Source organism: Psittacula echo (genome assembly GCF_963264785.1).
Source record: "Psittacula echo genome assembly, chromosome: 1".
Taxonomy (NCBI): domain Eukaryota; kingdom Metazoa; phylum Chordata; class Aves; order Psittaciformes; family Psittacidae; genus Psittacula; species Psittacula echo.
In genome coordinates, this window is record NC_137735.1 from 2755827 (window position 1) to 2769029 (window position 13203).

Below are 13203 nucleotides of genomic sequence, written 5' to 3' on the forward strand. Positions count from 1 at the left end.
ATTACCGGGTTTTGCCACCAGGCAGGATGAGTGGAAATTGTGTGCTTTAAATGCAAAGGAAATTGGGACCTGAGTCAGAAAGGAAATGGCTTCAAGTGTCTGTGAAGAGGGAACTGCTAGCAGAAAAGTGGTCAAGCCAGAAGCTTTGTCTAGAGATGTTTTCCTGTTAGGTTGTCCCTGTGTCTGGTGGTAGCTTGTGCCCCTTCAGGAGTGCTGGAAGGGTAACCTGTGCCTCAGACAAGTTGCTGTCCAGCATGGCACTTGGTAGACATAAATAAGGAGTAGCTTGTTGGTGTCATTCGAACTATTTAATTACTATCATGGTGTGTTTCTGGGCAAATTTGCCCAAGTGATCACACCAATAGCACAGGTAGAGCTCTGCCTGGGACACCATGGTTTTTGGATACCCCTTTTTGTAAGGTTCTTGCAGTGTCTGTAAGTGGAGGTGGTCTTCAAAGCAGCCAACCAGCAGATAACTTGCATTTTAGGCCTTCTTGGTGAGCGTTGAGAGCTCTTTTTTGCACTGATAGTGTGACTTTGGCCAAGAGACATGCCTGAAGTTGGTGATGGCTGTTTCAACATGTTCCTCTTTGAGCCAACAGCCTCTCTTCTTGCTGCCCATGCAATGTGCAGCTTTGCAATCAAGGATGCTCAGTGCTATTAAGATGGCTATTGGGTAGCTGTCTTGGGTTTCTTGCTAAGCAGTTTCCAGCATCAGGTATCCTGGTGTGACTTAACTATGTAAGGATAGTTAAGGAAGGAGCAATCATTAATCTCTCCTGAAACCACCAGTGTCCTAACTGGAACAGTTCTTTCTGAGCTATCTCTGAGGTGTTGCTGTACCAATGCTCCCACTAGTTTGATTTTGAGTTGTCTTGGGGGGGGGGGTGATGTATTTGTATCCTTCCATGGTAGTTGCCTTGTAATGTTAAATGAACATATCTTCCCAAATGTTATGGGAGTGATAACAAGGATGGATATTGCCCCTATTTCCTCTAAAGGAGCAGGGGAATAAAACAGGAAGATAGAAGGTTGTAGCATGGAAAATTATTTACCCAAGGCATTGCCTGAAGCCTGCGGCAGAGCTGGAGCCTCATCCTTATGACTTGCAGTAAGCTGCTGACAGGGCTGTCCTGCCACAACAAGCAAACGATGCTGTCACGCACAGCTTGCTGGAGGATCAGAAATGATTGAGACGATGTGGGCAGATAATAGCCCTCTTCTGAATGCCTTTGATTCATTTCTGTTCTCCCTCAGCTATCCCTTAACTTTCTCCTTCCAGTGTTCTGCTTCTGGTGGCTTCTCTCATGCATGGGAGAAGTTAGTGACATGAAGCCACTCTTTCCCCCTGGCACTCCTGATGCTCTTAACCTTCCTGATGCCTCCATGGGTGTCTCCTCTGCCATCCACCTTGTTAAATCCTGTCTAGGTCATTTGGCCTCTTTGCTGTTTGAACCTACAGCCTAGTTTGGACTCTGCATGCCAGACAAACCAAAATGAGTTACCTTTGGGAGGTGGTTGCTGGTCATATGGTGACCCCATGAACACCGGTGTTACAGATGGTGATAGGTGTTTTAATCTGCTCTCATGCTGTGATAATTTGAGATTGACTCGGCCGCTTGCAATTATGTGGTCTCTTTTAGGTGGAATTTAATGAAGCTGTGTCACTGTCTCCTCTCCTAAGAGCAGATGGTAACAAAGCCTTGGGGGTGGGAGCTGAAATACTTCAGAGAATCCTCCCTCTCGAGAATGCTGTGTAAGAAGTGATTGATGCAAAGTAAAACAGTGCTAATTGCAATGGATGTGTACTGACAACTTGATAGTTGCTGTGATAATTACAGTAATTAGTGAGATGTTGGCATTTTTTTCCCTGTGTCTAGGCTATAAATGGAAAAGGTAGAGAGGGTACGTGTGAGAGGAGGGGATCCATGAGTCAGGCTTAGGGGTGGCCCTTTAACTTGTGGAAGAATGTGCCAAGGTCCAGGTTGTGAAGGCAACTTGGCGACAGATTTGTGAAAGCAATTCAGAGCTTGTTACTGAGCTTAAGGGGAGCTGAGGTTTAAATGTATCTTGACAATCTGGTCCTCAACATCATGGATTCAAGCCTGGCTGCTTTCCCGTCGGAAGGAAGATCCCTATAACAAAGTGCAGATCCCATTTCCTCACTCAATCTTAAGCTGTTGAAGGAGAGGACAGAACTGTCAGTCCTTCCTGACCAGCACTGTGAGTGCTAATTCCATGTGTGGATTTTCAAGGACTGTGAAATGGGAACCATGCATTGCATTTTGATCACTCAATTAACAAACTTCACAGCTGACACATACAGAAAGGAGTTGAGATTCTATAATAGAGCATGGGTGTTTCTTCCATCTCAAGGCCAACGAGTCTGGGACAACAGAGGGAACCAGCAGAGAGTTGAGACAGTTTCAGCCTCTATCTGCTGCCCTTCTTTATTTGATTCAAAGCTAAACATTATGCACAAAAGAAGAAAACATCTCCCATTTCAGGCTCCCTAACTTGGGGCACTGGAGAGAGATGGTTCCCAGTTTGAGCAGAACTGGGTTAGATTGCACTGAGATGCATACTGGTAATTTTTCATGCTACTGAGCTCAGTTTCCTTCCAAATATCTTCTCCTACATTTCTGTAAACTTCCTGAATTATTTAAACCTGAAGAGGATTTTAAATGCTACCTTTAGGCGTTTTTCTTTTAGGCTAACTTATGTGCTTTATCCTAGGCAAAAAAACCCTAAATGTTTTTTATACCCTGACATAGAAAGCAGAAATTAATGGTGTCTAGGCATTTGCCTATGGGTATTGTGTTAGAATAAGCCTTGAAAATGCAAGCCTTCAATGAATAATGCACAATGCATCAATGCATAAACCGCCTTTTCTTCTATAATGTGATCTGAATGGTCAAGTTGATTCCAGAATCACTGTGGTCTGTGAACAACACAGATCCTAGGCCTTTGCTCCTAGGTGTTGCATGTATCTATCTAATGCTCTGACCTCTTCTTAACACAGTATCTGAAATTAAAGAATTTTGAGGAGGAAGTCAGAGCCCACAGAGACCTGGATGGGTTCTTGGCCAGAGCCAGCATCATCCTTGATGAAACGGCCACCTCCTTGGATGATGTTCTTCGAGAGATGCTGAAGCACTTTGCTGAAGATCCTGAGAACATGGAGCCAAGCTGCAACTTTGAAAAAATCATGAGCACTTTATTCACAGATTCAGGGACCCCACGAGAAGGGAATGGTAACCAACTCTTGACTTGCTTTTGCCTATGTGTTACTGTTAAGTTGTCATCCTTTCCATTGGTGGTGTGTTGAACACTCAGTACTGCATGTTGCATGTGACACTGGAGGTTATTTTTCCATGTCAGTTAGACTAAAGGGTCTCATGTCTCCAGGGCTTTTATGTTTTGGTGGAGTCCCTATTTCAGTAAGATGACACGTAGTGGTGTTCTCTGGGGTGAGAAGTTTACCCACTGGGTTGTCTTGTCTGTTTGGACACATTAGGTGTGCTTGTCCTCAGACAAGTTTGCAGTGCTCTTCAGCACAGAGACACTTGATGGTGCCTCTTCAGAAGTGGCTCCTTTGCCTTGTGATTGTTTTTCCATCTGAATTCACACAGGCTGGGGAATTTTGCCTGCTTTGGATGAGTAATTGGTTGGGGAAGGCTGAGCCTTCATGTTGCTACCCACTGGAAGGGACAAGAAGAATATTTTCCTCCAGAACCTCAAGTGAGGCAGCTGTAGCCAATGTGAAATATGTTACCTTAAGCTACCGGCAGATGTTATAGCATAGTCTAAAAAACTACCTTTTAGCCCAAGATGTAAAGAAGCTTAACCAAGCATTATTTCTCTGTAGGCACCCATGATGTTTCAGACTCAACAGGAGCGAATATACAAACATGTACATCGCACCTCAAATGTAACTGTCACAGCCTGAGTGAATTTGTTTAACAGATATGTCAAGTCCTGAGCATGTAGTAAGCATGTTCATGCTTTGGTTACTTCTTGCTACCTGTCTTAAAGCTTTGCATTTATGATCTCTTTAATTTAGGCTTTCTGCCAATAAAGAAAAAAACAAGCAGTGCCATAAAATAAGAACAGTAAATGGGAAGAGGGGGTGAGAGGGCAGGGGGTTCAGAAGATGCCTCTTCCAGTCCTGTCTCTGTGTTGCGTGTGTTGAATAATGCTAATCTAATAGCCTAATATTGCAGTAGGTTGATGTTGGGAGGAGCAAACAGCTGCCTTTCCAAGCTGTGAATAGCTTAAGGGCAGAATTCAAAAGCATCAGGACAACCGTTTCCACCTTTGTTGTCACCCCCTGCCCTTGCATCAATTTACTGTGCAGATAAGTGTGCTTTGTATCAGTACTCAGCTTCCATTTGAGAGAAAATGTTATTTGCAGTGACAAACCAAACAGTCTGTAATGTTTCCCTCTCTTCTCCTCCTAGTTCACCTCTTATCAGATACAATTCAAGGGGTCACAGCGACAGTCACAGGGGTGCAGTATCAGCAGTCCTGGCTCTGTATCATGTAAGTACTTGGGTTAGATTAACAGAATCCTCTGGCTGCTCAAAACTTGTCACTTTTGCTACTGCTGGGAAGAATAATGCTTTAGAATGTGTCCTTGTAGGTCAGGATGGTGATGCCCTCTGCATCCACCCTGTAGGATCTCAGTCTCAGCATTGGGATGCTCCTCTTGGACAAGCAGTAGCCTAGGCAAAGGTGACCACAGTCTCTATAGGCCATTAAACTCTTGGATGCTATAGAAATCTGGTGTTAACAAGCTAAGAATGCTGAAAATAAATTCAAGCCAGAAAATCCTAATTACTGAGAAATGTTAATGAGAGGAACTTCTGAAAGGGACAAGCAGACTGGTTGATGGACTACTTTGCCTGCCAAAGTCTGGGAACTCGTACCAGAAGATTTCTTAGGTCCTTTGATGAGAACATCTAAATTTTGTAACTGAAAATTGAAGTCAGAAATTCTGACACTATTTAGACAGTGATTACTTTGTCTGGCAATTAATTCAGGCGCTGATTAATTGTCAACACTGTAGACACTTAAGACAGTAAGGACTCTGTCACCTGGGATTTATGAGACATGGTGGCTTCACCCCAGCTTCCACTTGACCAAAAGTGGGTTTTGAAACTATTGTCTCCAAGTCAAGCATATTGGGCAAGCCAAATTGTCCCTTCACAATTTGGCTTGCCCATTCTTCCCTGCCAGAACCTGAGTCACTGAGCCAACCAAAGCATTGCAGTTTGACTTCTGTCTGTTGCTTTATGCATATGCAATCTCTAAGCTGAATTGTCAAGAAAGATGTTAATTCCTAGAGAAATTACGAGGATATGTTGGATAGAGGCCTAGAGGCTTGGGGAGTGCATGCACATATTTTAGCCTTCACAGCCAGTTTGCTAGGACAACTGTCACGATAGTTTTCCTTCTACTATCAGTTCTTCTCCTACCCTTTGCTTATGGCTGGGAAAAAATGTGGAGTACTCTGCCTTGGAAATAGATGATTTTAAAAGATAACAAGAACAAAAAATGACCAAGAAGCAACAAAAAATCCACCCTTGTTTCTAATCCCTTAAAGACAAGGATATGGTCGCTATGTAAAAAGGGAACTTGCATATCAGGGCTCTGTTCTTTGTGAGTGAACTGGATAATGTCTGTGTTACATGTGCTACTGTTGGTTGTACTCTTACGCTTGGTATACACAGAGCAGCTTGCACAAAGTAGTAAGAGTTTATACAGTAAAATGGTCTTTCCATGCTGATCAACAAAGAGGCTTTTGAGCAGTTTTGTCCACTTCAGATGCCACAGGTAGCGGAGTGGCAACAAGGTTATGTACATCCTACTCTAGGAAGGGTGGAGGGTGGAAGTTTCTACTGTGGCATGTGACATGGCTCTATGGAGGGCTTTGGAGAGGGTTGACTTAATAACAAAGCGTTTCTAGAGATCATGATACAAATGCTGTGATTATATCCATGAAACTGAAAAGGGTAGGTTCAGCCTCTCTGTAGAAAGTGTGCCAAAGCTTTAAATGCATCCATGTGAGTAATACTAGCTTCCATGACAAGACATGATTTGAAAACTAAGCTTACAGCCTGAAGGTGTCTTGTGCAAAACTTTCCTTGTTTCTTCCTTTTGTTACTCTGAAGAGGGAGAAGAAAGTGGTGGGAAAGCAGTGATGAGTTATTAACTATAATTATCTAATTATTGCACTATATTACTGCTGTAGCTATTGTGCAACAGATTGTGAACCATATTTTTAGATCTCACATTTTTCTTGAAGTCAGATTGCAAAATGATTTCCAAAGCTCTGAAGTAAAAGGAATTTGTTGACGAAAAGAGTGGGGAGAAGCTTTATGATATCTGTTGTTCTTCATTCTTGCATTTAGTCTATACTCTTGGCTGGATTTTACACCGCTACTGCTGGGTTTTGTGCACCTTAACCAACTTGTTATTCTTAGTGGATGAGATAGGCTTGAGTATTGTTCTGGGATTATACTAATGAGGAAGAGCAGCTCAGAGATACGGTTTTGGCAGTGTTGCTTCTGTGCTGATTTCAAGGGGAAAAAGGAAGACAAAACTTGTGTAGGATTTTCAGAATTGTGCAGAGCCTGGCTGCGAAAGACCATTCCTAAAGGACATGACACTTTGGTTCCCTCTCTCTTCTGTGCTGGAGAAAGGGCTGCCCTTTGAGTTATCTTCAGTGGGAAGAGCGATGGGGAAAACCAAGGGTGAAATAGCTGTTCTGCTTCTGTTGGAATTGGTTCTTTCCTGATGGTTTCAGGTCTATTGAACCACCAGCAAGGTCAGATGTGCTATATGGATCTGGGCTTATAGCCACATGACAGAACAAACTGTTGAGGAATTGAAGATCTCAAGGTTTGAATGTTCCACTGAAGTCTAGGGAAACAACTGGCTTCTGACCCACAATAGGCTTTTTTTGTCAGGAATGACCAAAACCTGCTCTCGCTGAAGCCATACCAGGGAACATAAGTTTATGGAAACCTTGAGACTCCTTTAGTGGAATTCCATGTAGCTGAGATTGTAGCACAGTCCTGCGTGCCCCGCTAACCCACAGTATTCAGTTTGGGAAGAATTGCTATGTATTTGTGTACATCATGGTTTCCTAACTGGAAAGCAAACTTCAGAGTTACAGATTAGTAACAAACTTCAGAGTACAAGTTATCTTCATCAGTCAAGGACGTGATCTCTTACCTTGGAAACTATGGACACAATTCTTTCTTTCTCCTACTCATGATATTTGCCAGAACAGCAAAGACACGAGCTGTCATAGAGATCTCTTGCTGTTCCACTGTGAAGTTACTGGTTGATTGTTTCATTAGAGAACCTGGGATGAGGGATAACCAGATCTGTCCCAGAATGGGAAGTGCTGAACTGTTATCCTCAGACTTACTCAGTTATTTAGCATGAGGAAGCTCTGCTGTTAATAGGAGCCTAGGAATGTACTTTGATGCCCCTCCAGCATGCAGTGATTGCTGCAGGTAGATGTATTAATAAGAGGGTGCTCAGAGTTCCCTATGGACCACCCAGACCTACCATGATCCAGAGTCTGGAGCAGTTAAACTGGATGCTTTACATGCCTGGATCATGAAAAGTGGGGACGAAGCCCTTGTGAAAGCTATTGGTTTTGGTATTGCACAGTTTTGTAGCTCAAAAAGCCCAGTGAAGGCCTCTACCCTTATCCAATGGGGAGAGTATATGGGGAAGTAGCTTTCATCACAAGCTAAGCCCTATCACACCTAATTGCTTTTTTCACTCTCTGACATATAAAGATGCAAATGCCTATTTTAAACTATTTTTTTCACTTCTAATGAATGAAACCTAATGCTAAGAATGTTAAGGTAGCTTTTGACTGACTGCTGGTGGATGTCTCCTTGAAGTCCTCTAGGAGAAACACCAGCTGTATGGGTTATTGAACAAATGCTCCCTGAGCTGAGTGGAATTCCCCAGGCATCACAACTTCCAGGCTATATTCTTCTCTCCAGGAGATACATACAATTGCTTTCTTCCAAAGCTGAATCCTTGGACAAACAAGAAAGCAAGCTGCTCCATAGTCTGAATTGAGCAGTTGAAGAGCAGTATCCTTTAGCTGTGTTGCTGAGGCACATGGATTGGTGAAGGACGTATTTTCAGTGCATTAAACTGATTTGCTGAAGCTATTTTAACAGGCAAAAGAGAGGGAAAAAAGCCTTTCTTCAAGCAAAGAGTGGTTTAGTGGTTTGTGTGCTCTGTGTTGCTATAAAATTGCTTGCTCTCGTATAGCATGTCATTGTAGGGATTCATGTGGAGGAGTTTAACTCAGAAAAACCCAGGTAGCATTTCAAAAGCAGGTATTGCAAGGTTATGTTGAATATCAAGCAACACTGCTGGCCAAATAGAGTAACTTTTGGGTAGTAACTTCTCAGATTTAATGCATGATGGTTGTCTGAAACTTGTAGAGAGATCCATTTGTAACATAAGTAATGCAAAGCCTGTTTCAGGTTTTAAGGATTTGTGTAGACCTAGAGATTTGTGGGTCTATGGAAAAGCCATGTTCCTTCTGATTTAGATGTTGAATAGATTTCAAGTAGAGGTCCTTCAGTTATTGTGTATTCCTCAGAATATTGCCCCCTCTTTCAAAGAGCTAAATCGGGTGCTATGGGAAATTAAACAGTTCAGCTGCTTAAAACAAATATTGTCCTTCAGATTTATGATTACAAAACATGGAGTCTTGTTTACAAGAGCCTCTTCTCCAAAATTTATCACCATCATCTATCTGAAGTGTTCTTTGGGTTCAAAGAACTGATTTATTTCCTTTTAAGTGCCTGGCCCACCCTTACTGGGCTCTTACAGGTTATGCTGGAGAGCTGAAGCTCTTGCAGGTGCTGCATTAGGAAAAGGTGTTCTCAAATTCAATATGGAATATGGATCCCCGGGAGGATCTGTTGGAGAGAAGGATGACTTGTTTCACTGCCTGCAGCATCTGTACAGAGAGGAGGAGATGTCTTCTTATGCGTTGACCCATAGGAGACACTTTCCCCTAGAGAGATTAACTACTAGAGAGGATGGGTCTTTCTGGAGCCCAGCAAAATGCATTTACCAGTCCAAAATGATCCAGCTTGGAGCAACTTTGCTGCTGTACCAGCTCTGTGCCAAGCTGCGGGTGAGCTGGCTTGCTGGTCACAGCTTCATTCCTCACTTGCAAATTCTGGTTTCTGAACATTTGTGCCTGGAGCTGCTCCACGGAGGAAGATTTATGCGCAGTGGATGAGAACAAGAAGTGTCATTGTTGTTCTGCATCAGTACAGGAAAAGGCTGGCTAGCTGATTACCTCTGCTGGGCACTTTTTCTTACTGCAGGGGATCGTTTGTTTCTGAATTAACTTCCTTTCTTGCCCTGTTTAAAGAGGGTTTCTGTTTCTCTTGGGTCTCCATAGTTTGACCCTTTTGATGATTTGGTTGGGAAATGTGTTATTACTCTGATAACATCTTGGGTGTGGGGCAGACCTGCAGCATGCGTGACTCGGTGTATCAGTGATTTTGGTGAAGCATTGCCAGTTCTCACCATCAGAGTGCCACACTCAGTGCTGCTAGATACACAGCCTGGAATGAGAGGAGCACAGCAAAGCAGAATGAGTGCTGTAACTTAAATGCCCTTTTTATGAGCTCAGTTATTGGAGGATCAAGATAAAATTGCTGAGAACACAACCTGGCATCTCATTAAATCATAGCCCAGCTTTGCCTTGTGTGACTAATACTTGGTGAGAATAGATTTTTTTCAGCTTTCAGGCCAAACCAAAAGGGAATCAAATTTAGCTCAAACCAAACCAAAAGGGAACTTGGAGACTTTGGCCAAACCAGACTTGATTTAGAGTCAGCTGAAAATGTCTTGCTAGTTTGTAAGCTTTTGGGAGCTTTGGCTATTTATCCTTCAGATTATTACTTCTTTTTTCCTAGTAGGAATTTACTTAAGTGCTACTTGAAATAAGTTGCTTCACTTTGAAAGTGACTCTCTTCTTGGCCTGAGCTGTGCTGAGTTTTACCTGCACTCTTGCATAACGTGGGATTTCCCTATGTGAACCAAATAACTTTATTTCTTTTTGTGCTTTACAAATATTTGCACAAGTCTAGTAGGGTCTGCAGTTTGGGTTGTATTATATTTGTTTCTGGATTCTGGAATAGAAAGAAAAGTGGGAGCTCTAAGTGCTACACCAGAGACTGTGATTTGAGTCAGCTAAATAATGGCTCAGATTTGAAAGAAAGCTTGAGATGCTGAATGGTGCATGTGCAAAAGTGACTTGTCCTTGCACTGAAAGTACCGAGACACCTTTTTTGCCCTAAATAAATGGAAATAACAGAGGGAGACCAGGCTTAGTGAAGATGAGGCTGGATTCTGTACACAGGCACTGCTGCTGCTCCTCTTCTTGCAGCAGTGCTTAAGTGCATCAGAACTTCTCTGTGGCATCTGTTTAAATCTGGTTTTACTCTGATTTAGCCTCACTAAGCCAACTCAGCCTGATTTATAAAAGTATTATTGACTTATGTTGTGTCCATACATAGACTTGAACTAGGCTGCTGGTCCACCAGCTTTACTGGAGTAAGTGATGCTGGCATTCAGATGCATGTGTTGGTGTCAATAGAGCTCCTCACAGAAGAGTTGGAAGGAACTGCCTCATAGGTGTGAGAAGTTTCAAACTCCAGCACTGTAGATAAAACTACTTCAGATAAAAATGAGTAATGATGACAGTGGGTTTCTTGGAGTCTTATAAACGTGCTCAGTGTTGCTAAATCTTCCAGTACTGCTTAAGTGCGGCGAGATCCTCTTGTTGCACACTTTCCCAGTCCCTCCAGCAAAGGAAAAAGTGGAGTCCTGATTCATTGAAACACAAGGTTTTGGCTTAGCTGCCAGGAAAATTAGGTTGTATGTGAAAGAAATCCAGTAACAAAGAGCAGCCTTTTGGAGTCAAGTTTTCCCTTCCATACCCAAGAAGTTACTGAACTGAACTGTGGTGTAGCCCTGTGGACTGGCACTGTTGGCAGGACTGTCATTTCTGGAGAGCACAGCCTTAGGGACTAGTTACGAGTGCTGGAACATAACCCTGTCACTTCAGGGAGAAAACTAGCTACAGAAGAATATGTGGCTTGCTTCATTATTGCACTATGTAATAGATTTTTCCAAATAACTTGCTAAATTGCAGCATGACTTCATGTGTTGTAGCTTGAGGATCAGGGCTCTTGCACAGTGGCTTTCCTGCCTCAGGTAGGAAGAGTTGAACACTGGGTTTTGTGAGGTTTCTGTTCTTAGATTTACTCAAATTGGGTGAGAGCAGGCAGTGCTAAGAAGCACTGCCAAGAGATGGCTGGCAATAACTTGTACCTCCACAACACATACATAAACTTACTGTCGTGTGCACAGCTTGGTATCCTGCCCCACTTCAGGCACCGGGGCATGTGCTGGTGCGATCAGCCCTTGCCCTGTAATAAGTCTTCTCTGGCCATACTTTGTATATCGGTAGTTTCTTGCTAGGGTAAATACATGGTAGGAAAGGGATGATGTCTGGGAAGTGCAGTACAGCTAAGTGAAGTTAGTACGGCTCTGTGAGCAGTAGGTATCTGATATCTGCTTCTGGCCATCTCAGGAATAGAGGTGATGCTCAGAGTGCCCAAAAAGGCTTCCTTTTCAAAACAAATAGATGAATTCAACAGCAGAGGTGTGAAAATGCTGAGAACTGAGCTAAAAATACAAGGGTAATGTTTGCTCATGGTGTATTAACCATTCACTGTTGGTGACCAGGTGGCTGAAGGTGAGAGAACTTGAAGGTTCTTATCTCGTCTAAAGCCCGGAGTTCATGCACCTTCCCCATTGACTTGTTGAAATAAAACACAAGGAGACTTGTGTGCTGTCCAGCCACAGCAGGATTGCTACTAAGAGCTTTGATTTGCTTGTGAAATAGTGTTGTCTGTGCTCATTTGATCCCTTGGGAGGGAAGGACAAGGGTTGTTGCAGATCCAAACTATGGGTTTAGTCAAGAAGATAGCTTACACTCTGTTTCCAATTACTTTAGAAGAGATTGACTCCTAACCTTAGGACCTACTTTAATCTTTCTCTTTTCCAAAGCTGATTCAAGTAGAAAAAGCACAAGGGACTGTGATGGAGGAGAGTTGAGAAATAAATGAAATACTGTCATCTTTACTCATGACCTATATTGTTCTAATTAAGCTGTTCGGTTGTTCTCTGACAAGTGCCTTTGTCAGATTAATTTGTGTAAGTAGGCTGCTTCCAATCTGTGATCAGGAAGTCAATAAGAAAACACTTGGTGGTGTGATTTTTGCATGCAAATTATTAAGAACTGAATAGAAAATACAATGTGCTCCTGATGAGTACATCTCCAGCCAACGAGATGCCTCTTTATCTCTTCAAGAGTCATTACTGCAACTGCCTTCTGGGTGCATGGGTGTGAGGATACATGTTGAAAGGGCTAGGATTGCAGGAGAGAAGTTAAAGGAGAGATGAATCCTCCTGTCACAGAGGACTGAGATAGGTGCTTGCTAGGTGAATAAAATGGAGCAAGCAGTCAAAGTGACTTTGAACCAGGAAAAAAAAAGGGGGAAATTCACTCTGAGGTAGGAAAACACACTTCTATACCTCTTTCATGTCAACAGGCAAACCCTGTGTACATGTTTTACCAGTGCTTTTCAGAGGAGTTGGGAAGTAGTAGGTGGCTTTAATGGGAACAGAGTTGCAGTCTAGGCTGGTGTCAGCTACCTCCTGCAACTGCCAACTGCACCAAGCTACTTTGCTGCTTAACCAGAGTTTCCCAGCTGGAAAAATGATGGCTATTCAGATCACAGCTCTGTTTAAATATCCCATTCTGCTCTTTTACAGCATCCAAAGATGCTTTGTGTTTATTTCAACTTGTTGCTAGTCTTTGTAAAGGGAGTCAAACAGCCATAGCATCCAGTAGGGCTGGCTGGATCGAATCCAAGGTTTTCCCTCTGAGCAGTAATCCTGCCTGTTACAGCCTCTGTAGATCCTGAGCAAGGAGGTCAGCTTGGTTTCTATAACTCACCTGGACCAGAAAGGGAAAAAATAACAGCTGAGAGCAAAGAGGGAAAACCATTCCAACAGGGAGAGCAGCCCAAGGCGAAAGCGGAAATATGTTGGTTTGGCACCTTGCCT

General features: G+C 42.9%; 1 protein-coding gene across 2 annotated transcripts in view; it reads left to right on the forward strand.

Moving 5' to 3' along the window:
- The window catches only part of SLC4A11 (solute carrier family 4 member 11), a gene marked incomplete at its 5' end in the record, with an annotated part of 91450 nt that overhangs the window by 37368 nt on the left and 40879 nt on the right, over window positions 1-13203 (forward strand). For both annotated transcript variants that reach the window (XM_080636380.1, XM_080636381.1), the window contains 2 exons: window positions 3023-3254; window positions 4461-4542. In XM_080636380.1, coding sequence (XP_080492506.1) covers window positions 3023-3254; window positions 4461-4542 — 314 coding nt within the window. The remainder of the gene's footprint in view (window positions 1-3022; window positions 3255-4460; window positions 4543-13203) is intronic.